The following is a 27,669-nucleotide window of genomic DNA, read 5'->3' as shown; positions in this document are numbered from 1 at the left end:
GGGCGTGAGCTCCAGGAGGGTGGGGGGTGGGGCTCACTGTTTTATTCACACCTCTAGCCCTTGCTCTGAGAATGTGGCCTGGTCACAGGTACTCATTGCATTGTAAAAAAATGAGTGAAAAGAGATGAATACATGACCTTCATGTTGGGGGTCTTGCTCTGGACAGAACTGTGAAGTTGCTGGGTCTGTTCTCAGGGGCACTTCCCTTTCCGGAGGCACCTGGCATGGAGGCTGCCTCTGACCCGCCCCTCTGTCCTAAGGGGTCACCTCTGACCCAGTGGCATTGAGGGAGAGAGGGAGGAGTCTCAGGTAGGAGGAGTCAGGCGATGGAGGAGTTCCTGGAGTCTTTGGGGAACAATGTCTGGTGTCCCCTGAGTTTCAGGAAAGGCAGGGCTTGGTGCAAGCACATTTTGTACTGAGGATCAGTGAGTGCAGAGGGTGGTCTGTGAGGGGAAAGCCATGGTCGGGCGCGGAAGCTCCCCTCTGGGCTGGGGGAGGGCCAGCAAGCCGGTAGCTGCGTCTGGCACTGAAGGCCATTCTGGGCAGCGGGGTGAGTGGGTTTGAGAGAGGACAGTCGAGATGGCGCTGCCGGTGCCTTCAGGAGCCTTGAGTTCAGCCTGTGAGGAGGAGGAGGAGGATGGAAGATCGGAGGCTGCCTCTTCCTGCTTGGGGACAGAAGAGGCCCGCCTCCCAATGGGGGCAGGGCCGTCCCCCCCTTCCGTCAATGGGAGTCTGGACTCACCTGCCATGGCCGTGCGTTCTCATCAGAAGTGGGGGCTGTGGACACACTGGAGAGGACTGAACGGAGCCGCACATGTCCCTAGGGCCTGCCATGGGACACTATTAGGGCTCTGAGGCCTTGCACCCCTGATTCCCAGCTCTAAGAGGTTGGGGAGGCTCCCCCACCCCAGGGGCAGCTCTCACTTCACCTGCCACCTGGCGAGCTCTTGGTGTGACCTCTGGATCCCTCAGGCCACACCCTCCAGGCCGCAGGACTTCAGGGTGTGGAGCCAGAGGAGGACACACAATATGTACCCGCCCCCACCCCCACTAAGCACACACTGCTCAGTGAACAACCCCCATCCCCAAAAACACATCAAACCACACTCGTTAAAGCTGTCCCCGCTTCCCATACACTCAGTCCCTTCAGTCCTGTTTGACTCTTTGCAACCCTCTGGACTGGAGCCCGCCAAACTCCTCTGTCCATGGGATTCTTCAGGCAAGAATACTGGAGTGGGTTGCCATTCCCTTCTCCAGGGCATCTTCCCAATCCAGGGATTGAACCCAGATCTCCTGCATTGGCAGGCAGGTTCTTTACCAGTAGCACCATCTGGGAAGCCCCTTCCTTCCCATACTCCTCCCTTCTGTGGCTTTTTCTTGACTTCTCTGAGACTGCCTTGTCTTTATAGGAGGACACCTCCCAAGGTGGAGGGTTGGGTCCAGGCAGCATGTGGGCCGGCACTCCGGGGGCTGCCCTGCATTGAGAACTATGGACTGGGGCGGGGGTGGGGGAGGACCCTGGGGACTGAAACCAAGTCCTGGAACCAGCTGGCAGGGGTGAGCATACCTGGCAGGCCATGTGGGCATCCCAGCCACTGGACACCAGAGTCTGCAGCCGGGGCGCGTGCTCTTCCACAAACCGCTCACACTGAGGGAGGAGACAGATACAGGGCTGGGTGGACCCAGGCCTGGGGCAGGGCCCTCCTGCCTTAACATCTGGCTTCCCCACTTATGTGGATCCTCTCAGAGCTCCCTGGGCCTGGTGTAGGTCCAGCCCTCAGCCCCCAGTGAGCAGCTCTGGCTGTAAGACTGAACAAGCCGCTGGGTGGAAATGGGGGTTTCCTTCAGGAAAACCAGGGACCTCAGAGATGGAGACTGAGGGGCAAAATCTTGGCCCCATCCTTCCCTCCCCACTCCATTTCAGCTCTGGAAGCCACCCTGAAGTTCATCTGGTCCTAGAGATCTGATGAGGGGAGCCCTGTGCTGAAACCGGCCTTCTCCAAGAGTCAGCAGGCGTGTCACCCACTCTCAGAGAACACCAGGGCTCTGGGACCCCAGGCCCAGGCCTCTCCTGCCGGTGGCTTGGTCCCCACTGAGTCACACTGGGAGGAGCCCCGGGGCAGGGACAGGACTGGGACCTGGAGAGGAGGCCAGGCCTTCTCTTGCTCAGCTGGCCCGGCATTACTCATCTCCTGGCAGATGACCGGGCCTCTCTCCAGGTCCATGATGGAGGCCTGCTCGTCCTCCTGAGCCCATGCCCCTGGGCCAGAGACGTCTCCTGACCTTTTGCCCTAAGTTACAATGAAGTCATTGTTTGTCCTGCGTCCTGTCTGCGTCTGAGCACCTTAAGGGCAGAGGTCCAGCCCACTCTGTGTGTCTCTGTCTGGGAAACCTGTCTTGGACCCAACCCTCCACCTCAGGCAGCCCCTGGGTCCCAAGCCCCACTGCACGCCTGCCCCTCACCTTTTGCCTGTCCAGCCAGGTACCCAGGCAGGCCTGGCGCATTGCCTGTGGCATGGCCTGCTCACTACTGTTCCCTGCCTGGGTGGTCACAAACATGCAGAGCTGGCAGTCAGAGTCTTGTGGCAGCCATTCTCCAGGCAGGGACCCCAGGGCAGGGAGGGCTAGAGAGAAAAACAGCCGCATTCCTGTTCTCACTGGGGCAGTGCAGATGGACCTGAGAAGGGGAGGGGATGGGAGCGGGTGATGGGCAGGGGCTGGGGCGGCAGGCTCACCTGGGCCAGCGCTGTCCTCACTGGAGCACCGGAGGACGAGGCCGCAGACCAGCTGGGGCAGCATGTGGCCTAGCAGCGTGTCCAGGAGGATGACAGAGTAGCGCTCAACCAGGCACTGGCAGATGCCGCCCACCAGCAGGGGGACCACGTGGCACACCTGGGCCACAGTCATGGCCAGAACACCCTGGGGTGGGGGCCGAGAAAGGACACGGTGGGACCTTCCCCGAAAGACCTGCTCAGGGTGTTTTGCAGACCTTCCCTGGAGGCCTTGGAGAATTACTACGCTGCTTGCAGGTAGACGTTGAACATCAGGGAGTCCAGGGGACTTGTCCAGAGTCACTGCGCTGGTGCGAGAACCAGACCACAGACCCCCATTCTGACTTCAAAGACTCTGGAATTGTTGAAATTCCAAAGTTTTCCAGAGAGGTGGACATTGCTCAGGCCACATGACAGCCTGGGGCAGAGGCAGAACCAACCCGAGTCTTCTCCCTCCTGACCTGGCGGTGCCATGCTTCCCCCACAGGTGGACAAGCTCCTGTCTGTGGCTCCCAGAGTCAAGAAGTCCCTGGTTTCAGGAGGCCCATGGGGAAGTAAGGAGTTCCCCCACCCCACCCCACCCCACCCTTGATTCCAAACACAACCTCCCTGCTGAAGAGCAAGGAGACAGAATGCAGGCACCCTTATTCCTCCACTCCTTTATTCATTCAGCCAATTCATGTAAATAATTGGTTTTTCACTTTCATGCATTGGAGAAGGCAATGGCAACCCACTCCAGTGTTCTTGCCTGGAGAATCCCAGGGACGGGGGAGCCTGGTGGGCTGCCATCTATGGGGTCACAGAGTCGGACATGACTGACGCGACTTAGCAGCAGCAGCATACCTCAATTTTAAAGGAAGGGCCGGTATGTGGCAGGCTGGCCTGGGCCCTGTTTCTGCCTGAAGGCCCTGCTGCCCCTCAGCATCAGGACAGTCAAGGACACCTCCCTGCCTGTCCCTCCTCAGGCTCTTTTGCTGGGTTTTTCCTCTTCCTCCACCTGGTCCACCCCACATCCCTGGATTTAAATCTTGAATTTAAATCTTGTCTGTAGCCACGACTCTCAGACTGACATCTCTGGACCTGGCCAGTGATCAGGCAGGCTGCCTGCTTGTCGCCTCCTCCTGTATGTTATACAGGCAACTTGAACTTATCATGGCCAGGAGAGAAGTCCTAATTTTTCTGCCCAGACATGTTTCTTCTCAAATCCACCCATCTCAGTGGGGGGTGGGGGGCATTCCAAACAGCCTGTCGCTCAAGCCAAAGTCCATAGAATCATGGCTGACTCCCCACTTGTCTTCACGCCCCTGGTCCCCTCCATCACCAAGTCCTGCAGAGCCCACCTCCCAGACAGACCCCAGTCCCCCTGCTAGTTCCAGGCCTACCGAGCTCCCTGCCATGGTCTCCTAAGGACTCGCCTTGCTCTCATTCTTCTCTTCCTTCTGCCTGATACTATCTTCAAACACCAGGAGAGAGATCTTGCTAAAGTGTAAATCCAGTCATGGCTCCTCCTGCCTGAAACCCTTCCACAGCTGTGTACTGCCTTCAGAAGAAAGCCCAGGGCTTTCCTGGTGGCTGAGTGGTAAAGAATCCAGGAGCCACGGGTTCGCTCCCTTCCCCAAGAAGATCCCACATGCAACTAAGCCCATGCACCACAACTATTGCAAAAATTGTGCTCCGCAAGCCACCAAAATGAGAAGCCTGAGCCCTGCAGCTAGAGAAAAGCCTGTGCAGCAACAAAGACCCAGTGTAGCCAAAAATAAATAAATAAATAAAATTGTAAAAAAAGAAGAAGCGGAGCAAAGCCCGGTGTCCCTTCACTTGGCCTACCCTCTGCTCCCTTCTCAATCTCTCCCCGCAGGCTGCGCGCTGCAGCCCAAGCTCATTCTGCTTAAGACCCTTTGCCCATTGGTCCTAGTTGTTCCCCAGGTCTCAACTTAACCTCAGGGACGCTTCCTGACCAAGCATCCCACCCCCATTCTCCTGTCACTGTTCCTTCCATCTGTCTTAATTCTCTGCTCTGAACTCATCACTACCTGAAAAAATCTCTCCCCCCGCAATGCAGACTCAGGAGGGTGGATACGCCCTCAGTGAGCAGGCAGCCATACTGGCCCCATCTGGAAGGGCCAACAGGGCAGGTCTCTCCTCACTTGGGCCCCATTTCAAGGCAGGGCCGTCGGGTGATGGTCACTACAAAGTTTGGAGGACTCCATGTTCAGGGTGGGCAGGGATGGGGTGTCCATCTAATTTTTCTTTTGTAAAATGAAAGCACCTTTTCTTGCCCTCTTCCTTCCCCCCTTTTCCTCTCTCTTCCTTTCTTCCTTTCTCTTTCTCTCCCTTTCTTTCTCTGTCTCTTTTTCCTTCCTTCCTTTCTCTCTCCCTCTTTATTTCTCTCTCTATTTTTCTTTCTTTCCCAGCAATTTGGTATAGATTTTACTGGAACAATGTTTCACTTTGTTTCTGCTACATAAGTATTCCAGCCCTCAGGCTGAATAGAAAACTTGAAAGCACCATTTCCACAAAGACAACTGAGATTCTTTTCTGTATTTTGACACCCGGCATAGTGCCTAGAGGGCTTCCCTGGTGGCACAGAGGTAAAGAATCTGCCTGTCAATGCAGGAGACCTAAGAGATGCAGATTCAATCCCTAGGTCAGGAAGATCCCCTGGAGAAGGGAATGGCAACCCACTCCAGTATTCTTGTCCAGAGAATTCCATAGACAGAAGAGCCTGGTGGGCTACAGTCCATGGAGTCGCAAAGAGGCGGACACGACTGAGTGACTGAGAACACACGCATAGTGCCTGGCACACAGTGAGGGCTTCACAATTGTTGAAGAAGCTCTAGTCCTGGCACTTAGAGGCCCAGCCCGAGGGCAGGGTGCCTCGGGTAGGAACAATGCACAAATGGCCCCCTCCTAACCTCTGAGGATGGATGGGGGGGTGGAGCAGTGGGGAGCCCTGTGGCCTGGACGACTCACCTTGGGAATCACAGCCTGGATCCGTTTGATCAGAGTCCGGCAGAGCCAGCAGTAGGGGATGGGAATGGGGAACCGCTGCTCAGAGAGGTCCTGGTGGAAGAATCACGCTGGAGGCAGGCTGGACAGCAGGCTCGCCCGGACTCTGCTCACCAGCCTCGCCTCCTTCTCCTCTCCTCCTGCTCGCGCCTTAGGCCCTGTCTGTATTTGCTGGTGCCCTTCCCGGCTCTGCCCCCCCAGGTCAAGTGCTCCCGGCCTCCAGAGCCTTGGCTCTGGCCCTGGGGCTCTGGATCCCCACCTCACCTGTGTCTGAGGCCCAGGCTTGGCCTGGGGGACCCCTGGCAGCAGGGGGAGGGCCAGCTTGTCCAGCAGAGGGCCCCATGGCTCTGGCCCCTTCCCTGGCTCTGGGTGCCTGGGCTTGCATAGACCCATGTACTGACAGATGAACTTCAGGTTCTAGGGCACAACACAGGGTGAGGGGGTGGTTAGGGTGGGGGAGGGAGCCCCACTCCTGCTCAGTCTGGCTCAAGGATTCAGAGACCAGGCCACTGTCTTTGGCCTGAAATGAGGGGAGCAGGCTGGTTTGGGGTTGTGGTTTAAGATTCTGTGGAGGGGATGGGGGAGACCAAAGGCAGAGAGGGAGGTCATGTGGGGGCTTTGGGGCACTTGTCTGTGGGTGTGTGTGAATGAGTGTGAGTATGGATGTTTGTGAGAATGAATGAGTTTAAGTACATGAGACTGTGTCTTTTGCGTGAGTGTGCAGATGATGTGGGTTTTTGTTATTTTTTTCTGGAGGAGAAACTCAAATTTTATTAGGCAAATTGTTATTCCTTTTGCATTTTCTGTAATAAGCCTTTAGACCCACATATTAAACCACATGGGCGCTGCCTTTCCTTAATCAAGAATGTGAATTGTGGATTCAAAGGACAGAGGTCAAAATCAAAGCTTGACCAATTATTATCTGTGTATTTTTGGGTATTTATGTGTTCAGTCATATCCATGGGACTGACTGTACCCCTCCAGGCTCCTCTGTCCATGGAATTTTCCAGGCAAGAATACTGGAGTTTGTTGCCGTTAACTACTCCAGGGGATCTTCCTGACCCAGGGATCGAACCTGTGTCTCTTGCATCTCCCACATTGGCAGGAAGATTCTTTACCACTGGAGCCACCAAGGCTTCCCTGGTGGCTCAGTGGTAAAGAATTCACCTGCAATGCAGGAGACTGGGATTTGATACCCGGGTCAAGAAGTTCCCCTGGAGAAGGGAATGGCAACTCACTCTAGTATTCTTGCCTAGGAAATTCCGTGGACAGAGGAGCCTGGTGAGCTACAGCCCACAGGGTCGCAAAGAGTCGGACACAGCTGGGTGACTAAGGACACACATTCTTGGGTGTTAACTTCTCTGAAGCAGTTGTTGGAAGTTTCCTTTAATTACAGTATTTTAAGGACTTAAAGCTTGGAGCCTACTCAGAGTTAGCACAAAGTAGAATTTGTTATTCTTGTGGGATGCTGTGAGTTTTACCTGAGACTGTGTGTCTGTAGTATGGATTTGTGACCCAGTGTATGTTTGTATGAAGAGCGTGAGGGTGTGTGTAGGTGTTTGCAAGTGTGCAGACCCACTGTGTACAGCTTAGTGGGTGGGGCTGTGATCTGGGCACCAGCTGAGGGGCACTGAGTTTCCTGGACTGGGTGTGGGTAGGATGCGCGCGCGCGTGTGCATGTGTGTGTTTGTGTGTGTGTGTGTGTGTGTGTGTGTGCTGGGGTAACATGTGGGGGTAACTCTGAGAAAGGGCAGGCATGGAAGCTGTGAGGGAGGCAGCCTGGAGGCTAGGAGGGCAGGCCTCACCATCTGGCTCTGGAAGTGGTCAATGATCAGAGGGAAGTAGGTGTCCAGCAGGTGGCGACACAGGGGCACCAAGAGTTTCAGCGGAAGGACATCGCACTCCTGCTCCAGAAATTTGCGCACTGTGTCCTGGGAGGCAGGCCAGAGAGAAGACTGTTAGCCTGGCCTCTCTGAGGTCTGCCCCAAGTGAGCCCCTGGACATGGGGCCACTGCCCAGCTGACTGGTCGCCTTTGCCCAGGGCCCTGGAGTTGGGAGGGTGCTAAAGGAGCTGTGTGGTTGGGCACAGGAAGGGTAGCTCCCCTTGGGAAAGACTGTGATGCTGAGATCACTCCCAGAGCCCTCTCTCGACCAGGAGACCCCTGGTAAACCCAGGCATCACCCCCAGCCTGGAGATGCTCCTTTAAAAGGCTCACCTCTTCTTCCATCTCTTAACCTCCAAGCTTCAATTCAGGGTATGGGCCTCATTACCTGGAAAATGGCCTCCTTGGCCATCTTGGTGAGGATGCGGGAGATATTCTCACATTCCTGGCACAGGTCATCCTGAGGAGAGGGCCCCAGGGTGGAGCACATGATGGGGGGCATGCTCCCAGCTCAGGTGGCTAAGGCTGACAGGGCACTCCAAGACACAGGCAAGTGTCCATGATCCCACCCCATCCCATTCATCCCATCCCATCCCACCCTGTCCATTCCATTCATTCCATCCCACTCATCCTACCCCATCCATCCCATATCACCCCATCCCATCCAATCTCATTTATCCCATCCATCTCATCCCATCCCATCCCATCTCACCCCATCCATCCCATCCCATTCATCCCACCCCCCCCCCCATCCATCATATTCTATCCCATTCCACTCCATCCCATCCTATCCCCTACAGGGGCTCCAATCCATCAGGCACATCCAGAGTCTACCCAGGACCCTTTACCCTGAGCCCTTTTGTCTCCCTACATCCTTGGGTAGTACTCACGGCTTCCACATGTCCCCAGACTTCCTGCAGGCAGTGCCCTAGGGCTCTGCACTGCAATGCTTGCTCCAGACTTTGACACCAGAACTCGGGGCCCTGGGCACAGGCCAGGGAGTAGGTGGTCGCAGCAGCTGCTGTTTGAAGCCAGAGCAACCTTGGGATCCATGCCACACCTGGTGCACTGGCCTCCCCCAAACTCCACACCTAATTTTACTGGGATGCATGGCTCTTAAACCTGCTAGAGTCAGACAGCTCTGGCTTCTGCTCTGTGTGTGTATGCTAAGTTGCTTCAGTCGTGTCCAACTCTTTGAGACACTTTGAACTGTAACCCCCCAGGCTTCTCTGTCCCTGGGGTGCTGGAGTGGGTTGCCATGCCCTTCCTCAGGAGATCTTCCTGACCCAGAGATCGAACCCATGTCTCTTGCATCTCCTACACTGGCAGGTGGGTTCTTTACTATAACATCACCTAGGAAGCTCTCTACCTGCTCTAGTGCCCACCAGCTGTGTGACCTTGGACAAGCCCTAGAGTCTCTGAGTCAAGGCTCCGTCTTCTTTAAAATGAGGATAATGTCCAGACTAAGGATAATGCTTGGGACAGAACCAGGGCTCAGCGAATGGTGGAGCAGTTTGCAATGCCCCCTCCACACCTAGGCCTGGAGGGTGGGGAAGCAAGGGGAGGCTGGGGGGACTCACCAGTGCCCGGACCACAGAGTATGGGCAGGAGCAGCAGCCATGGCAGCAGGTGTGACTTGGCCATGGCACCTCCACAGCCTGGACACCCTGCTTGGGGCGGGGGCCCTTATAGCTGGGGGCTGGGGTTGTGGGGGCAGGACTCTGTGGGAGCAGCAATGACCTCAGTGTTTGTCTTTGCCCTAGAGAGCCCTCCAGATGCTTTGATCCCCACCTCTTCCCAGCAGTGACACTCCTGCCTGCCCCCCTGGCCACCCCCACCCTGCCATATCCTGCCCAATGACCTTCCCTGCTCCCTTTGCCGCCCTCCCACCCCCAAACACACATTCTTCCTCTCAGGGGCCTGGACTCCCTCCAACCTGGGGGCTCTTGATCCTTCACATCCAATCCCATCTCCCTGGGTTACGGAAGGGGAACTGAGACAGGACCAGAGTAGCAGGGGTGACTCCCCTCCCTTCTCTCCCCGGGGCCTCTCTGGCCTCCTCTACTCTTGAGCAATGACTCTTAAGAGCTTCCTGCCTGGCTCTTGACCAGGGGCAAGCCCTGGAGGGGCGAGCCTGGAGATGACCACCTACCACGACCCTCTCCTTATTCTTTCCTCCAGAAAACTCCTCTGCTTCTCTGAGAACATGGCCGGCATCGCTCAGAAGAGCGTTTACATGAAGCAAAGAGAAAAAAAAAAAAAAACCCAAGTGTCCCAAGTATCTGAGACAGGGGCACAGCTTGGCAGCTCAGGGGGAAGAAACTGTCCTTTGCAGTTGCCTGGTCAGGCCCCCCTGGGCAGCGCACATACAAGAATAAGCTGACCACCCAGGAGGGGCAGACACAAAGGGTGAGAGCAGGGAGTCAGGCGCTGGCTCGTGGCCACCACTGTGGCCACCAATGTGGCTGAGTCCTGGGGTGCCCTCTCCAGCAGAGGATCACGGGTGCTACTTCTGGCTCAGGAGGTGGGAATCAGTACCACTGGACTCAGGATAGCCGAACATCTCTCAAGGTCACACAGGGGTTCAGGCAGTTTCTGTTGGCCTCAAGCCCTCATCAGTATGACAAATGGTTGCTATCATGGGAGTCAACCAAGAGTGTGTGTAAACATGTGACAAAGATGGGTCCTTACGATTTGCATTCCTCCCAAGAAGGTGGGACTGGTGAGTGTTTAACAGAGGAGCTGCCCTGGGCACACTCAGGACTGCCCTAGCCGCAGAGGGTGGGGGCTGCTTCCGGGGTGTTGGTCAGGGTGTCTAATTGCCTTCTTGCTCACAGCACACTGCAGGGCAGGCTGGTTCAGCGGGGAGGCTCAGGTTCATGCAGTCACTCTGGGACCCAGGCCCATCCTTCCTCTTGTTCTGCTATTCCCCAGGCCTTGGGGTCCTCCCCTGGTTCCTCTGTATCTGGACGGCAGAAAGATGGGTGGGGAGTTGAGGATCAGGCCCAAGAGTAGCCTTCATTTCTGCTCCCAGTTCATGGGCCAGGACTCCATCACACTGTCCCATTTAATGGTGGGAAGGCTGGGAGACCCCAGGCTCCCGGGCGCCCAGGGGAATGGGACCTGGGGTTGGACACATGGCATTGTCTCAGATCCATCATGCTGAACACAATGCTGTGTGTTCTGGGGGGGGTTTTCTGGATAGTGTTTCCATGGCTCCCATCAAATCCTCAAAGAGCCACTCTCACCTTCTGAGATAGCCCATGCTCTATCTGTGGACTGTGTTTCTCTCTAAATAAATCCACTTCTTAGCTTTCACTTCGTCTCTCACTGAATTCTGTCTGCAATGAGACATCACGAATCTGAGCCTCATTAAGTCCTGAAACTCGGCACTGTGGATGCTTGCTGCTCTGGACTCACATCCTCTTGACATGGTAACTCCAGACAAAGGGGAGTCTCTTCCAGGGTTCGTGAATTAATCTCAGGGAAGCCTACATTTGGCTCTAATTAGGTCACATGTTTCCAAACCAATTGCTATGGCAGGAGGATAAAATTGGCCTAGGCAGCTTCTGGGGGTGGAGCAGGGTGGAGGGCAGAGAGAATTTCCATTTTACAAGGTGACCAAATGTCTCAGACAACCACCTTGAGGTAAAGATACTGAAACTCCTTCAAGTGGGAGAAGTTAACTTGTATGCTGCCCCTAAGCACATAGACCCCAGATAAGTTGGACCTGAAGATTAATGATGCTGACTCCCAACTGCTTCACCACAAACTCATCAGAAGAAAGTCCATGAGCTGATCATGCCCTTTACTATAAACCATTGTATGAATTGTATGTAGAGTATGAACCATTACTATAAAACTTCTCCAAGTTAGGACACGTAGTTTTTGAGGCTGGAGCCCACTGTGTCCCCATTTGCCTGGCAAAGTAATAAAGCTATTTTCTTCTGCTTCAGCCTCCCTTCACCCCCAAATCCTCAAAGAGAGATCTGGGTCACCACACTCTTTAGAGCTGTGATCCAAGAGGATAAAATAAACACACAGTACCAGTCATTGGCTGAGCTGCTCTGGCCCAGGGCAAGGGTGAGATTGTTGGCCTCGTGGTCCCTGGGTGGGCCTCTGGTTTTTCCTGCTTTGATGTTACCTGCATCTCAATCTCTGATTAAAATTTTACTTCTCAGGGGTGGGAGGAGGGAGGGGTGGGTGGGCAGTTTGGGGTTAGTAGATGCAAACTATTATATATAGAATGGATAAAAAACAGAATCCTACTGTACAGAACAGGGGACTATCTTCAGCATCCTGTGATAAACCGTAATGGAAAACAATATAAAAAAGAATGTACACATGCATATAACTGAGTCACTTTATTGTACAGCAGAAATTAACACAACATTGTAAATCAACTCTGCTTCAATGTAAAATAAATTTAAAAAGAGAAAAGAAACCAAAAAAAATAGAAGGAAAAGAAAGAAAATAATATTGGGCTTCTACAGGGAGAGCCTGCATAGATGTGCTGTACAGCTAGTTGTCCTGACCCACCTATTTTTTTTTTTTTACCTATTTATTTTGTATTGAAGAATAGCCAGTTAACAAACAAGGTTGTGATAGTTTCAGGTAAACAGCAAAGGGACTCAGCCATACAAATACATGAATCCATTCTCCCCTATACTCCCCTCCCATCTAGGCTGCGAAACGACATTGAGCAGAATTCCTTGCTGGTTATCCATTTTAATCAGTGGTGTGTACATGACCATCCCCAAATCCCTAACTATCCCTTCCCCCTATCATCCCCACCCACTCAAACTCTGAAACCACAACTTTGTTCTCTAAGTCTGTGAGTCTCTTTCTATTTTGTAAGTAAGTTCATTTCTATCATTTCTTTTTAGATTCCACATTTAAGGGATGTCATACAATGTTTCTCCTTTTCTGACTTATTTCACTCATCATGACATTCTCTAGGTCCAGCCATGTTGCTGAAAATGGCATTATTCCATTCTTTTCAATGGTTTAGTAATATTCCATTGTATACATGTATCACATCTTCTTTATGCATTCCTCTGTCGATGGACATTTAGGCTGATTCTATGTCTTGGCTATTGTAAACAGTGCTGCAATGAACACTAGGGTGTATGCATCCTTTTGGATCATGTTTTTCTAGATACATGCCCAGGAGTGGACTTGCAGGGTCATACAGAAGGTCCATGTTTAGTTTTTTAAGGAACATCCATACTGTTCTTCATAGTGGCTGTACCAATTTACATTCCCATTAAGATGGGCTCAATACAGGACAGAAATGGTATGGACCTAACAGAAGCAGAAGATATTAAGAAGAGGGGGCAAGAATACACAGAAGAACTATACAAAAAAGATATTCATGACCCAGATAATCATGGTGGTGTGATCACTCACCTAGAGCCAGACATCCTGGAATGAGAAGCCAAGTGGGCCTTAGGAAGCATCACTACGAACAAAGCTAGGGGAGGTGATGGAATTCCAGTTGAGCTATTCCAAATCCTGAAAGATGATGCTGTGAAAGTGCTGCACTCAATATGCTAGCAAATTTGGAAAACTCTTCAGTGGCCACAGGACTGGAATATGTCAGTTTCCATTCCAATCCCAAAGAAAGGCAATGCCAAAGAATGCTCAAACTACCACACAATTGCACTCATCTCACACGCTAGTAAAGTGATGCTTAAAATTCTCCAAGCCAGGCTTCAGCAATACGTGAACCATGAACTTCCAGATGTTCAAGCTGGTTTTAGAAAAGGCAGAGGAACCAGAGATCAAATTGCCAACATCTGCTGGATCATCAAAAATGCAAGAGAGTTCCAGAAAAACATCTATTTCTGCTTTATTGACTATGCCAAAACCTTTGACTGTGTGGATCACAATAAACTGTGGAAAATTCTGAAAGAGATGGGAATACTAGACCACCTGACCTGCCTCTTGAGAAATCTGTAAGCAGGTCAGGAAGCAACAGTTAGAACTGGACATGGAACAACAGACTGGTTCCAAATAGGAAAAGGAGTACATCAAGGCTGTATATTGTCACCCTGCTTATTTAACTTATATACAGAGTACATCATGAGAAATGCTGGGCTGGAAGAAGCACAAGCTGGAATCAAGATTGCCGGGAGAAATATCAATAACCTCAGGTATGCAGATGACACCACCCTTATGACAGAAAGTGAAGAGGAACTAAAGAGCCTTTTGATGAAACTGAAAGAGTAGAGTGAAGTAGTTGGCTTAAAACTCAACATTCAGAAAACTAAGATCATGGCATCTGGTCCCATCACTTCATGGCAAATAGATGGGGAAACAGTGGAAACAGTGGTTGACTTTATTTTTTTTTTGGCTCCAAAATCACTGCAGATGGTGACTGCAGCCATGAAATTAAAAGACGCCTACTTCTTGGAAGGAAAGTTATGATCAACTTAGACAGCATATTAAAAAGCAGAGACATTACTTTGTCAACAAAGGTCTGTCTAGTCAAAGCTATGGTTTTTCCAGTAGTCATATATGGATGTGAGAGTTGGACTATATAGAAAGCTGAGCGCCGAAGAATTGATGTTTTTGAACTGTGGTGTTGGAGAAGACTCTTGAGAGTCCCTTGGACTGCAAGGAGATCCAACCAGTCCATCCTAAAGGAGATCAATCCTGGGTGTTCATTGGAAGGACTGATGTTGAAGCTGAAACTCCAATACTTTGGCTACCTGATGCGAAGAGCTGACTCATTTGAAAAGACCCTGATGCTGGGAAAGATTGAGGGCAGGAGAAGAAGGGGACAATAGAGGATGAGATGGTTGGATGGCATCACCGACTCAGTGGATATGGGTGTGGGTGGACTCCAAGAGTTGGTGATGGACAGGGAGGCCTGCTGCTGCTGCTGCTGCTGCTAAGTCACTTCAGTCGTGTCCGACTCTGTGCGACCCCATAGATGGCAGCCCACCAGGCTCCCCCATCCCTGGGATTCTCCAGGCAAGAACACTGGAGTAGGTTGCCATTTCCTTCTCCAATGCATGGAAGTGAAAAGTGAAAGTGAAGTCGCTCAGTTGTGTCCGACTCTTCGAGACCTCATGGACTGCAGCCCACCAGGCTCCTCCATCCATGGGATTTTCCAGGCAAGAGTACTGGAGTGGGATTCCATTGCCTTCTCCGCAGGGAGGCCTGGTGTGCTGCAATTCATGGGGTCGCAAAGAGTTGGACATGACTGAGCGACTGAACTGAACTGACTCTGTATAAGGGGTCCTTCTCTCTACATCCTCTCTGGCATTTATTGTTTGTGGATTTTTTGGTGATAGCCATTCTAGCTGATGTAAGGTGATGCTGCTGCTGCTGCTGCTGCTAAGTCACTTCAGTCGTGTCTGACTCTTTGCGACCCCATGGACTGCAGCCCACCAGGCTCCTCCATCCATGGGATTTTCCAGGCAAGAGTACTGGTGGGTTGCCATTGCCTTCTAGCTCATAGTTTTTATTTGCATCTCTTTAATAATTAGTGATGTTGAACATCTTTTCAAGTGCCTCTTGGCCATCTGTACGTCTTCTTTTTTTTTTTTAAGTAACAAATTGTTTTGATTTCCTGATTTTTTTCATTTAGTTAATTAATTAACTTTTGGCTGTGCTGGGTCTTTGTTGCTGTGTGGGCTTTCTCTAGTTGTGGCCAGCAGGGGCTATTCTCTATTAATAGTTGCAGTGAGGGCTTCCCATTGTGGTGGCTTCTCTTCTTGCAAAGCTTGGGCTCTAGGGTGCTCGGGCTCAGTAGCTGTGGTGCATGGGCTTAGTTTCTCTGTTGCCAGCATCTGGGATCTTCCTGGATCAGGGATCAAAGCAGTGTCTCCTGCATTGGCAGGCAGTTCTTTACCACCAAGCCACCAGGGAAACCAGCAATGAAATAGTATGTGGCCATATGAAGGAATAAAATTCTGATGTATGCTACAACACAGACGAACTTTAAAAACAAGATGCTCAGTGAAATGTCAGACACAAAAGGACAAATAATGTATGATTCTATTTATATGAAATTCCTAGAGCAGTCAAATTCATAGACAGAAAGTAGAAGGGTGGTTGCCCGGGGCCGAGGGGAAAAAAAGTGCGGAGTTAATGTTTAATAGGGACATAATTTCAGCTTTGCAAGATGAGAAAATGCTGGAGGTGGACGGTGGTGATGGTTATACAATATTGTGAATGTGCTTAATGCCACCAAACTATATGCTCAGGATTGTTACAATGGGACTTCCCTGGTGGTCCACTGGTTAAGACTTCTCATTTCTAATTTGGAGGGTGCAGGTTCAATCCTTGGTCAGGGAATAAAGATTGCTAAAATGGTAAATTTAACGTTTTACCCCAATTAAAAAGAAATTGGGTGGGGTGGAGAGAAGAAAAGGCGAGAAATAAGTCAAGCTGGAGGAGAGTAAAAACTGTTTTCCTTTTCTTTTTTTCTGTGGCTCCGATGCATGTGGGGTCTTAGTTCTGTGACCATGGATCAAACCTGTATTCCTGCAATGGAAGCACAGAGTCTTAACTACTGGACTTCCCTGTTTTTCTTTCTTTTTGTCTTTTGTTTTCATCTTTTATTCCCCCCCCCCCTCCCCATTTTTCTTTTGATTGTGAGAAACACGAGGCTCCAAAGTGGGGACTTGAGAGCCTTCAAAGCTGAGACTCAAGAGGATCAGCCAAGAGTTGTTATAGGTTGCATATTGAAATCACTTTTATATCCTCTGAGAGATGAAAGTGAAGAGAATTCCTATCAATTCCTTCTGTGGTTTCAGGCTGCACTTCCCCAACATTGCTCTGGGAGTGACTCATCAGGGTCTGTGACTTTCCTCCCCTCTCCCACCTCTGTTCTTTTATGGGGTATGCTTTTTAAATTAATTAATTCATTTCTTTATTTATTTTTCGCTGGGTTGGGTCTTTGTCAGGGCTTCCCTGTGGCTCAGAGGTTAAAGCGTCTGCCTCCAATGTGGGAGACCCGGGTTCAATCCCTGGGTCGGGAAGATCCCCTGGAGAAGGAAATGGTAACCCACCCCAGTATTCTTGCCTGGAGAATCCCATGGGCAGAGAAGCCTGGTAGGCTATGCCTGCGGACTTTCCCTAGTTGTGGAGAGCAGGGCCTGCTCTCTAGTTGCAGTGTTTGGGCTTCTCATTGTGGTGGCTTCTCCTGATGAGGAGTACAGACTCTAGAATACAAGGGCTCAATAGTTCTGATGTACAAAGTTAGTTGCCCTGTGGCCTATGGAATCTTCCCAGATCAGGGATTGAACCCCTGTTCCCTGCATTGAAAGGCAGATTATTAACTGCTGGACCACCAGGGAAGTCCTAGTGGAATGTATTTGAATATAGCTTCTGGGTTTGGAGTAGAACCCATGGGAGAAAACAAGGCAAATGCCATGTTTCCCAGCACAGTCCTTTCTTTCTTTCTTCTTCTTTTTCTGCTGCTGCTAAGTCACTTCAGTCATGTCCAACTCTATGCGACCCCATAGACGGCAGCCCACCAGGCTCCTCCGTCCCTGGGATTCTCCAGGCAAGAATACTGGAGTGGGTTGTTATTTCCTTCTCCAATGCATGCATGCATGCTAAGTCGCTTCAGTCGTGTCCGACTCTGTGCAACCCAACAGACAGAAATCCACCAGGCTCCTCTGTCCACAGGATTCTCTAGGCAAGAATACTGGAGTGGGTTGCCATTTCTTTCTCCCTTTTTCTTCTGACTTCTACTTATTTTATCCTATTTTGTTGACTGCGCAGCATAGAATTCAAGATCTTAGTTCCTCCACCAGGGGTTGAATCTGCACCTTCTCCAGTGAAAGTGTGGAGTCTTAACCACTGAACCATCAGGGAAGTCCCAGCACAGTTTTTTCTTGTGTTTTACTTTCTTTCAAAAGAAGAAATTTATTTATTTGGGAGAGGGGAAAAGAGGGAGGGAGGGCAATGGAACTTGGAGTTTAGAAAGAACTTTCATTTGTTCATTCATTTGACCAAAGAACAGTTAATGATCTGGGAGCTTAAACCACAACGCTCACTGCCTTCCCGGACACCAGGGTGAGCTCAGGAACTCCTGAGATACAGAGAGTGGAAGAGACTTTGTAAAGGCTGAGATTCTTGCAGTAACTGGAAGCAAGAGATACGGGAAGTTCAAGTTATTATGCTGGCATTGATTCCATTTTTAAGCCTGTGTTGTGATGACTTGGGGCTTCCCTTGTGAGTCAGACAGTAGAGAATCTGCCTGCAATGCAGGAGACATGGGTTTGATCCTTGGTTCAGGAAGATCCCCTGGAGAAGGGAATGGCTACCCACTCCAGTATTCTTGCCTAGAGAATCCCATGGACAGAAGAGCCTGGTGGGCTACAGTCCATGGGGTCACAAAGAGTGGGACATAACTGAGCAACCAAGCATGGTATGACTTGAAGAAATAATGACTCTATTTATTTATTTCTCTGAATTAAGGGGAATTCCAAAGTGGCATAGCGGTAAAAGAATCCACCTGCCAATGCAGGAGATGTAAGAGACACATCTTCGATCCCTGGGTCGAGAAGATCCCTTGGTGTAGGAACTGGCAACCCATTCCAGTATTCTTGCCTGGAAAATTCCATGGACAGAGGAACCTGGCAGGCCACAGTCCATAGGATCACAAACAGTTGGAAACAACTGAGTGACTGAGCACACACACACACTGAATTAAGAAAGATATAGTGATACACAACTGGCAATGTGCCAGGTACTGTTCTAGGCACTGGAGATACATCTGTGAATAAACTCAGTATTGTTCTTACCTTCAAGGAGCTTCCCACCCAACAGGTGCTGTTTAGGGAGCCAGGTCAGAAGAAGCCTTTCTTCTCTGAAACCACAGCAAATATATCATATTGTGTGTGCGTGCTCAGTTGCTAAGTTATGCCTGACTCTTTGTGACTCCATGGACTGTAGCCTGCCAGGCTCCTCTGTCCATGGAATTTCCCAGGCAAGAATACTGGTGTGGGTTGCCATTCCCTTCTCCAGGGGATCTTCCCACCCAAGGATTGAACACATGTCTCCTGCATTGCAGGCGGATTCTTTACCCCTGAGCCACCTGGGAAGCAAGGTTGAAATTGGGATACATCCCACCCCTGAGCCCATCACTGTGCCATGAAAATGGGACACAGTGATTGGTTGGGAAGAGTCAGACTCTGTCCTGGCAGATGACTGAAGTGACGGGGGACAGGGCCCTCAAATTCGTGATAGTGACACAAAAGGAAGACAGCAGATACTGGGAGGAAACCCTGATAACTATTTCTTCATACATCAAGAGCCTCAAGCTCAGGAAATTATGACCATGAAACTCAAAAGCTTAGTGGTTTAAGACCACAGAGGTCTGTTTCATCTTCAAGTTTGTGTGCATAGTGGGTGGCCAGGGGCTAGCTCATCACAGCCCCGCCCTGGGGGTACAGGCTGACACAGAGCACCATCTTGAACATTTTCACTCACCATGCCAGGAAAAGAGAACCCTGAGGATTTCACACTGGCTGGCAAATGCTACAGCTCAGAAAGGAACACACTTGACCTCTTGTTGTTGTTGTTAAGTCACTAGATTGTATCCAACTCTTGGTATCTCCATGGATTGCAGGATGCCAGGCTCCCCTGTCCTTCATTATCTCCCAGAGTTTACTCAACCTCATGTTCCTTGAGTTTGTGATGCCATCCAACCATCTCATCCTCTGTAGCTACCTTCTCCTCCTGTTCTCAATCTTTCCCAGCATCAGGATCTTCTCCAGTGAGGGTCTCTTCACATCAGTTGGCCAAAGTATTGGAGCTTCAGCTTCAGCAACAGTCCTTCCAATGAATACTAAGGGTTGGTTTCCTTAAGAATTGACTGGTTTGATCTCCTTGCAGTCCACGGCACTCTCAATAGTCTTTCCCAGCACCATGATTTGAAAGCAACAGTTCTTTGGCACTAAGCCTTCTTTATGGTCTGATTCTTGCATCCATACATGACTACTGGAAAAACCATAGATTTGACTATATGGAAATTTGTGGCAAAGTGATGTCTCTGCTTTTTAATATGCTATCTAGGTTTGTCATAGTTTTTCTTCCAAGGAGCAAGCGTCTATTAATTTCATGGTTGCAGTCACCGTCTGCAGTGATCTTGGAGCCCAAGGAAATAGATGTGAGAGAAGGACCATAAGGAAGGCTGAGCACCAACGAATTGATACTTTCAAATTGTGGTGCTGGAGAAGACTCTTAAGAGTCCCTTGAACAGCAAGGAGATCAAACCAGCCAATCCTAAAGGATATCAACCCTGAATATTCATTAGAATGACTGTTGTGAAGCTGAAGCCTCAATATTTTGGCCACTTGATAAGAAGAGCCGACTCATTGGAAAAGACCCTGATGCTGGGAAAGATTGAGGGCAGGAGGAGAAGGGGGCGACGGAGGATGAGATGGTTGGATGGCATCACAAGCTCGATGAACATGAGTTTGAGCAAACTCTGGGAGATAGTGAAGGACAAGGAAGCCTGATGTGCTGTAGTCCATGGGTAACAAAGAGTCAGATACGACTTAGCAACTGAACAACAACTAATAAGGGGGTCCTGAAGACAACGTTCCATTGGTCAGGGGCTTCTGGGAGCAAAATGGAGACAGATTAATGAAAGACATTGACTGAGAGGCTGCACTGTCAACCCCACTGGCTCAGATGGACAGGGGAAGTGGTACAAAGGATGAGCATTCGTCCTTCTAAGATGATGTATTACCTCTAATACTGATCTACTCTTCAAAACTTCAGCCACATGCTTGTTGACCACAAGCATGTGGTCAAGAGTTGGCAGTTTAAACCAGAGGGTTATGAGGACAAGACTCTGTGTGTGTGTGTATACCACACTTTCAGGGTCCACTGGAGACATAGAGGACACAATGCAGGTCCAGAGAAGCCTGTCTTTGGCAGAGTTCATTAGACCCTACCCACTTCTCCTCTCTTCTCTGGGAGCATTATTGGGATTATGAAAGTTGGGTCAGTCAGTGTTCAATGCCAGAAAGAGAAACATCCCAGGTAGTTTGAGAGTAGGGGACTTAACACAGGGATTTGGGTCCTTAAAAATGGTTGTGAACTGAAGAAGCAGGTTCTGAAATGGGCTTCAAGGAATACTCCTGGAACTTTAAGAAATTGCCCTCAACAATTGTTTCTGAAGACAATTTCAAGCTGGTTCTACAGCTCAGAGTTCAAGAATACACTGCCATCCAGGGATTGGAAAGCCAATTTAAGAAGACTTCTGGTACTGGAAATGCTCCTGCCCCCAAATGTCACACTTCTATGACCTTGCTTGCCAGCAGCCAAAATAGTCAAAAGAGAATAGAGAGATGGTCTCGGGGTCAGCGTCCCAAATCCACGTCAGTGCCATCTAATTGTAGACATGGTTTCACACCCAGACCCAAGTTGCAATGAATTCTGGTAAGTGTTGGTGTAACTTTCCAACCTCTTCAGGTTAAAAAAAGGAAGAAGAGAAGGTGAGAGAGTCTAACCATAATAGCCACCCAAAGGTGTCTTTGTCTGGTTTTCCTCTCTCACACTTATATTTTGAGTGGTAAGCTGCTGCTGAGAGGCTTAAAAGTTTGTTTTGTTTTATTTTTAATTGAAATAGAGTTGATATGGGTTTCCCTGGTGGCTCAGATGGTGAAAAAAATCTACCTGCAATGCACAAAACCCAGGTTTGATCCCTGTGTTGGGAGGATCCTCTGGAGAAGGAAATGGCTACCCACTCCAGTATTCTTGCCTGGAGAATCCCATGGACAGAGAAGCCTGGTGGGCTACAGTCCATGGGTCACAAAGAGTTGGACACAACTGAATGATTAACACTTTCACTGTCAGAACTGATATACAGTGTTTCAGGTGTACAGCAGTGATTGTTATACATATACATGCTGCTGCTGCTGCTAAGTCGCTCAGCCGTGTCCGACTCTGTGCGACCCCATAGACGGCAGCCCACCAGGCTCCTCTGTCCTTGGAATTCTCCAGGCAAGAGTACTGGAGTGGGGTGCCATTGCCTTCTCCATACACATACATAGATATCTATTTTTTCAGATTCTTTTTGGTAATAGGTTATGATGGCATATTGAATATAAATCCTTGTGCTATACTGTAGGTTGGAGAAGGAAATGAACCCACTCCAGTAGTCTTGCTTGGAAAATTCCATGGATTGGGGTGCCTGGTAGGCTACAGTCCATGGGGTCACAAAGAGTTGGACACAACTGAGTGACTTCACTGTCTTTCTTTCTATAGTTCCTTTTGGAGAGGGAAATGGCAACCCACTCCAGTGTTCTTGCCTGGAGAATCCCATGGACAGAGGGGCCTGGTGGGCTGCAGTCTATGGGCTTCCAACGAGTCGGACATGACTAAGCAACTAACACACACACACACACACACACACACACAGACTGGGGGTCACTGATAAAATTTTTGATTAAAATGTTTATTTAGACTCGTATCCTAAGTTTGCAGTGAATCTCATATTTACATAACAGTTTGCATTCAGTAGTTCTCTGGGTAACACAAATATCAGTATATCCAAAAATTAACTCATTTAACTTTAATAAAGTTAAAAGTTAACAAAATTAACTCATTTAACTCATTACAAATTATCATTTGTAATAACAATGTTCCTGAACAGGTATAAACTGTTTCTTGAAATTATCATGAATAGTATCACAGTCGTAAAATATGCATTATGAAGAGGTATGAAAGTTAGAGTGGAAGAGTTCATTTTTGTATGTCCTGTGTCTTCATTCTAACTCACTTAAAAATTGTGATTTTGTTGTAATTGTAAGTTTTGATTAGCATTAATATTAAAACTAAGTTGTTAAAATATAAAAGAATTATTGCTGACTTTTCAATTTGCTCAAGATTATGAATTAAAAGTGGACAGAGCAGAGTTTCCAGTTGACAAATGGAATTGCAAATAATGTTTTCTTTCTCTCTCCCTCTCTCTCTCTTTTTTTTTTTTTTTTTGAATGTCCTGGGTCACCGTTGAAGTGTGTGTTTTTTTCTTATTTTTGTCTAGTTGTGTTGCTCAGGCTTCTCTTACTGTGGAGTATGGGCTCTAGAGGGCTCAGGCTCAGTAGTTGTGGCCCAAGGGCTTAGTTGCCCTGTAGACCATGGGATCTTAGTTCTCTGACCAGGGTTGAACCCACATCCTCTGCATTGGAAGACAAATTATTAACCACTGGACCAGCAGGAAAGTCCAGTATGATGTCTCTTAAATTAAGCCTGTGACAATTGAACCAGTCAACTGTAGCAGTAAGAAAACAATTGACAAAGTAGAACCAAGAAATGTTCCTCTTCAAATATGCTGGAGTCTGTACTTTCAGTAAAAAGATGACTACCTGAAGTAGCACAGATGGTTACCAAGTACCAAGAAAGCAGATAATAAGCTTGGACAAGAGTATTTTTTAGAGCTCACGTTATAATTGGAGAGGGATAAAAAGCCAAAAGAGAGAATAGTCATCAGCCATACAGGAAGTCATCCTCAATAGCCTGTCCAAGGATCATAACTTCTGATCAGAGGTTATAAGTCATAGATAAAGTCATGACCGTGCAAAATGACAGGCAGTAGCCTTGAATGCTGACAAAGACTAAACAAGCTGTGTCTTCAGATTTTAATACATAATTGGAGCTCCCAAAACAAGCAAGAACTAAATAAAATAAAATTTTATTTAGAGCCCCCTACAACCAAATAGAAAAATCAAGGCTATGATTTTTCCAGTAGTCATGTATGGATGTGAGAGTTGGACTATAAAGAAAGCTGAGCGCCAAAGAATTGATGCTTTTGAACTGTGGTGTTGGTGAAGACTCTTATGAGTCCCTTGGACTGCAAGGAGATCCAAACAGTCCATTCTAAAGGAGACCAGTCCTGAATATTTACTGGAAGGACTGATGTTGAAGCTGAAACTCCAGTACTTTGGCCACCTGATGTGAAGAACGGACTCATTTGAAAAGACCCTGATGCTGGGAAAGATTGAAGGTGGGAGGAGAAGGGGACGACAGAGGATGAGATGGTTTGATGGTATCACGGACTTAATGGACATGAGTTTTAAACTCCGGGAGTTGGTGATGGACAGGGAGGCCTGGTGTGCTGCACTCCATGGGGTCGCAAAGAGTTGGACACAACTGAGCAACTGGATTGAACTGAACTGAACTGAGAACCAAATTAAAATACTGTACAGAAATCAAAATAAGTTTTGACATAAATGGAAACTTAATGATTTTAGAGAAATTCAGTACAAGCTATCAGGAAAACTGGAGGGACTTCCACTATGTCCAGTGGCTAAGAACCCGTTCTCCCAATGCATGGGGCCTGGGTTTGACACTTGGTCAGGGAACTAGATCCCATGTGCTGCAGCCAGAGATTCTGCATGGCACAACTTAGAGTTTCACATGATGCAAGGAAGTCATAGACAGCAAAGCAAATAAATAAATATTTCTTTAAATAAAAGGAAAACTGGAAAACTTACAGCTGCAAAAAGCTGTAACTCAAGGAGATAATTTGAGTAAAGAGGCAGATAAACTATTTAGTAAACCTAATGCTTAAAAGTTAGAACTGGACATGGAACAGCAGACTGGTTCCAAATAGGAAAAGGAGCACATCGAGGCTGTATATTGTCACCCTGCTTCTTTAACTTACGTGCAGAGTACATCATGAGACATGCTGTGCTAGAGGAAGCACAAGCTGTAATCAAGATTGCTGGGAGAAATATCAATAACCTCAGACATGCAGATGACACCACCCTTATGGCAGAAAGTGAAGAGGAACTCAAAAGCCTCTTGAAAGTGAAAGAGGGGAGTGAAAAAGTTGGCTTAAAGCTCAACATTCAGAAAACGAAGATCATGGCATCTGGTCCCATCAGTTCATGGGAAATAGATGGGGAAACAGTGGAAACAGTGGCTGACTTTATTTTTTTGGGCTCCAAAATCACTGCAGATGGTGACTGCAGCCATGAAATTAAAAGACGCTTACTTCCTGTAAGGAAAGTTATGACCAACCTAGACAGTATATTAAAAAGCAGAGACATTACTTTGCCAACAAAGGTCCATCTAGTCAAGGCTATGATTTTTCCAGTGGTCATGTGAGAATTGAACTATAAAGAAAGCTGAGTGCTGAAGAATTGATGCTTTTGAACTGTGGTGTTGGAGAAGACTCTTGAGAGTCCCTTGAACTGCAAGGAGATCCAACCAGTCCATCCTAAAGGAGATCAGTCCTGGTGTTCATTGGAAGGACTGATGTTGAAGCTGAAACTCCAACACTTTGACCACCTGATGCAAAGGGCTGACTCATTTGAAAAAATCCTGATGCTAGGAAAGATTGAGGGCAGGAGAAGGGGACAACAGAGGATAAGATGGTTGGATGACATCACCAACTCAATGGATGTGGGTTTGGGTAGACTCCAGGAGTTGGAGATGGACAGGGAGGCCTGGACTGCTGCGGTTCATGGGGTCACAAAGAGTTGGACACGACTCAGTGACTGAACTGAACTCAACTGACTTAATGCTTAAAAGTACAAAATCTCTATTTTGACCTCTCCCCACATTGTACTTCTGGCAGCCACTGATCTATTTTCTGTTTCTATGAGTTCTGTTTTTTTTTTGTTTTCTTTTGTTTGTTTCATTTTCAGATTCCACACGTAAGCAAGATCTTGTTGTTTAATTGTAGTCATTTTGATGCCATCATTTCCTGGTAGTTTTAACATAGAATTCCCTCATGAGTTATGGTATTTAACACTTTTTCAAATATTCATTGGCTATTCTTCCTTTATGAAGTGACTGTTCAAATATTGTGCCTGTTTAAAAAAATCAGTGTTTTGGTACTATTATTAATGCAGTACTTGCTGTGATAAAGAACCTACGAACAGACCCACATTTATATAGTCATTTGATTTCTGACCCAGATGTCAAAGCAATTCAATGGGAAAATAAAAATCTTTTCAACAAATTGATCTGAAGCAACAGAATTTCAACCCAGCTCATTTGAGGTGAATCACAGACCTAAATGTAGAAAACATAAAACTGCTAGAAGAAACAAGAGGATATCTTCATGACACTGGGGAAAGCAAAGATTTCTTGAAGAAGATTGACTTGCAATGGGCCAGTCCATGGGACCCCACGACTGCAAACAGATAGAACTTGTGGACTTGTGCTAGGTTCGTGTCACGTGGGACCCCAGGGCCCCTTGTCCATACCCCTTAGCACCCCAGAAAAGGGCTTGCTGGAATATCTGATCTTACTGAATTCCCCAAAGATATTTGTATATGTGTGTATTTACTGATATGTGTATTTACTGAATACGGTAAAGAAAGACATGAGTCACCTTCTTGGGCTTTTCCCCCTTCACTAATGTGGTCTCCACATGTACGCCACGGTCTCTTTATGTGGTTAGAAAAGAGGAGGCTTATCGGTGGAGGTTGAGGGCAGTATCTGACGTGTTGGCCACAGGGGAAGCAGCTCTAGCCTGGAAACCTAGAGACAGGGCCAGTGTGGACTGGGGAGGAACTTGGACTTTGGAGTCTGAGTTCAAATCCCCAGATCTATTGGATTTGAGCCGTGTGTCTTTGGAAAATTCACTGGACCTCTCTGAGTCCTGGTTTTCTTATATGAGGTGAACCAGTTTGACATCAGATGACTATATGGACTTAGGAATTAAGGACGGATCAGACAGCAGAAGCCAAGTGGTGCTCATGGTAAAGAACCCGCCTGCCAATGCAAGAGACATAAGAGTTTCAGGTTCAATCCCTGGTCTGGAAAGATTCCACCTGCAGGGGGCAACTAAGCCCGTGTGCCACAACTACTGAACCCTTGCCCTAGAGCCTGTGCTCCTCAACAAGAGAAGCCACTGCAGTGAGAAACCCATGCACTAGGCTTTGCTTGCCGCAACTAGAGAAAGCCCACATGCAGCAATGGACACCCAGTGCTGTCAAAAAATTTAAAAGAAAATTTAAAGAAAGCTACTTAAAAACCATTTTATGGTATAAAATTATACATAAACATATATTTATCTATAAATATATGCATTTAAAGGTGTAAATGGGTATTTCTATAAATCTTTTATAATTAATTTCCAGTTTTTTTGAGATATAATTGACATATAGCATTATATAAGTTTAAGGTATACAGCATAATGATTTGACTTCTAAGTCACTTCAGTCGTGTCTGACTCTGTGTGACCCCATAGACGGCAGCCCACCAGGCTCCCCCTTCCCCAGGATTCTCCAGGCAAGAACACTGGAGTGGGTTGCCATTTCCTTCTCAAATGCATGAAAGTAAAAAATGAAAGCAAGTCGCTCAGTTGTATCCGACTCTTAGCGACCCCATGGACTGCAGCCTACCAGGCTCCTCTGTCCATGGAATTTCCCAGGCAGGAGTACTGGAGTGGGGTGCCATTGCCTTCTCTGAATGATTTGACTTACATTCATCATAAAATTATTATCACAGCAGGTTAGTGAATATCCATCATCTTATATAAATACAACAATAAATAAATAGAAACAAATTTTTTATTTATAAGAAGAGCTCTTAAATTTTACTATGTTTATAATTTTCATTTATAATGCACAGCAGCATTCATTATCTTTATCAGATTGTACCTTAAATCCCTAATATTTATTTATCTTATAACTGGACATTTGTACCTTCTGACCATCTTCACCCAATCCCACACCTTACCCTACCACCCCAGCCTCTGGTAACCACAAATCTGATCTCTTTTTTCTAAGAGTTTGTCTTTAAAGTATAATTGACCTACAACACTATGTTAGCAGAGTTCCAAAGAATAGCAAGGCAAGATAAGAAAGCCTTCCTCAGTGACAGTGCAAAGAAATAGAGGATAACAACAGAATGGGAAAGACTAGAGATCTCTTCAAGAAAATTAAAGATACCAAGGGAACATTTCATGCAAAGATGGGCTCAATAAAGGACAGAAATGGTGTGGACCTAACAGAAGCAGAAGATATTAAGAAGAGGGGGCAAGAATACACAGAAGAACTGTACAAAAAAGAGCT

General features: G+C 48.0%; 1 protein-coding gene and 1 pseudogene across 1 annotated transcript; both read right to left on the bottom strand.

The window, feature by feature from the left end:
• Positions 1-764: 764 nt before the first annotated feature.
• SFTPB (surfactant protein B) lies at positions 765-9,814 on the bottom strand. The gene is made up of 10 exons (XM_055540339.1): positions 9,244-9,814; positions 8,554-8,681; positions 8,052-8,123; positions 7,586-7,711; positions 6,045-6,197; positions 5,745-5,834; positions 2,736-2,919; positions 2,464-2,624; positions 1,568-1,648; positions 765-827 (listed from the first exon to the last, which is right to left on the bottom strand). The coding sequence occupies exons 1-10, from the start codon at positions 9,305-9,307 to the stop codon at positions 765-767; spliced, it is 1,122 nt and encodes a 373-aa protein (XP_055396314.1). The 5' UTR covers positions 9,308-9,814.
• A 7,847-nt stretch (positions 9,815-17,661) lies between these two features.
• LOC129623812 (probable G-protein coupled receptor 160) overlaps positions 17,662-27,669 on the bottom strand; it is a 57,352-nt pseudogene continuing 47,344 nt past the window's right edge.

This window comes from Bubalus kerabau, chromosome 11 (assembly GCF_029407905.1).
Source record: "Bubalus kerabau isolate K-KA32 ecotype Philippines breed swamp buffalo chromosome 11, PCC_UOA_SB_1v2, whole genome shotgun sequence".
Taxonomy (NCBI): domain Eukaryota; kingdom Metazoa; phylum Chordata; class Mammalia; order Artiodactyla; family Bovidae; genus Bubalus; species Bubalus kerabau.
Note: the sequence above shows the minus strand (reverse complement) of the source record. Positions and strands in the feature narration are given on the sequence as shown.

What these genes read in the sequence shown, in the direction of transcription:
- SFTPB (XM_055540339.1), bottom strand. Translation starts at nt 9,307, where the DNA reads ATGGCCAAGTCACACCTGCTGCCATGGCTGCTGCTCCTGCCCATACTC. An exon ending in TCTGGGGACATGTGGAAGCC is followed by an intron (nt 8,124 to 8,553) that starts GTGAGTACTACC and finishes CCCTCTCCTCAG; the next exon opens with GATGACCTGTGCCAGGAATG. An exon ending in ACCACTTCCAGAGCCAGATG is followed by an intron (nt 6,198 to 7,585) that starts GTGAGGCCTGCC and finishes GTTGTGCCCTAG; the next exon opens with AACCTGAAGTTCATCTGTCA.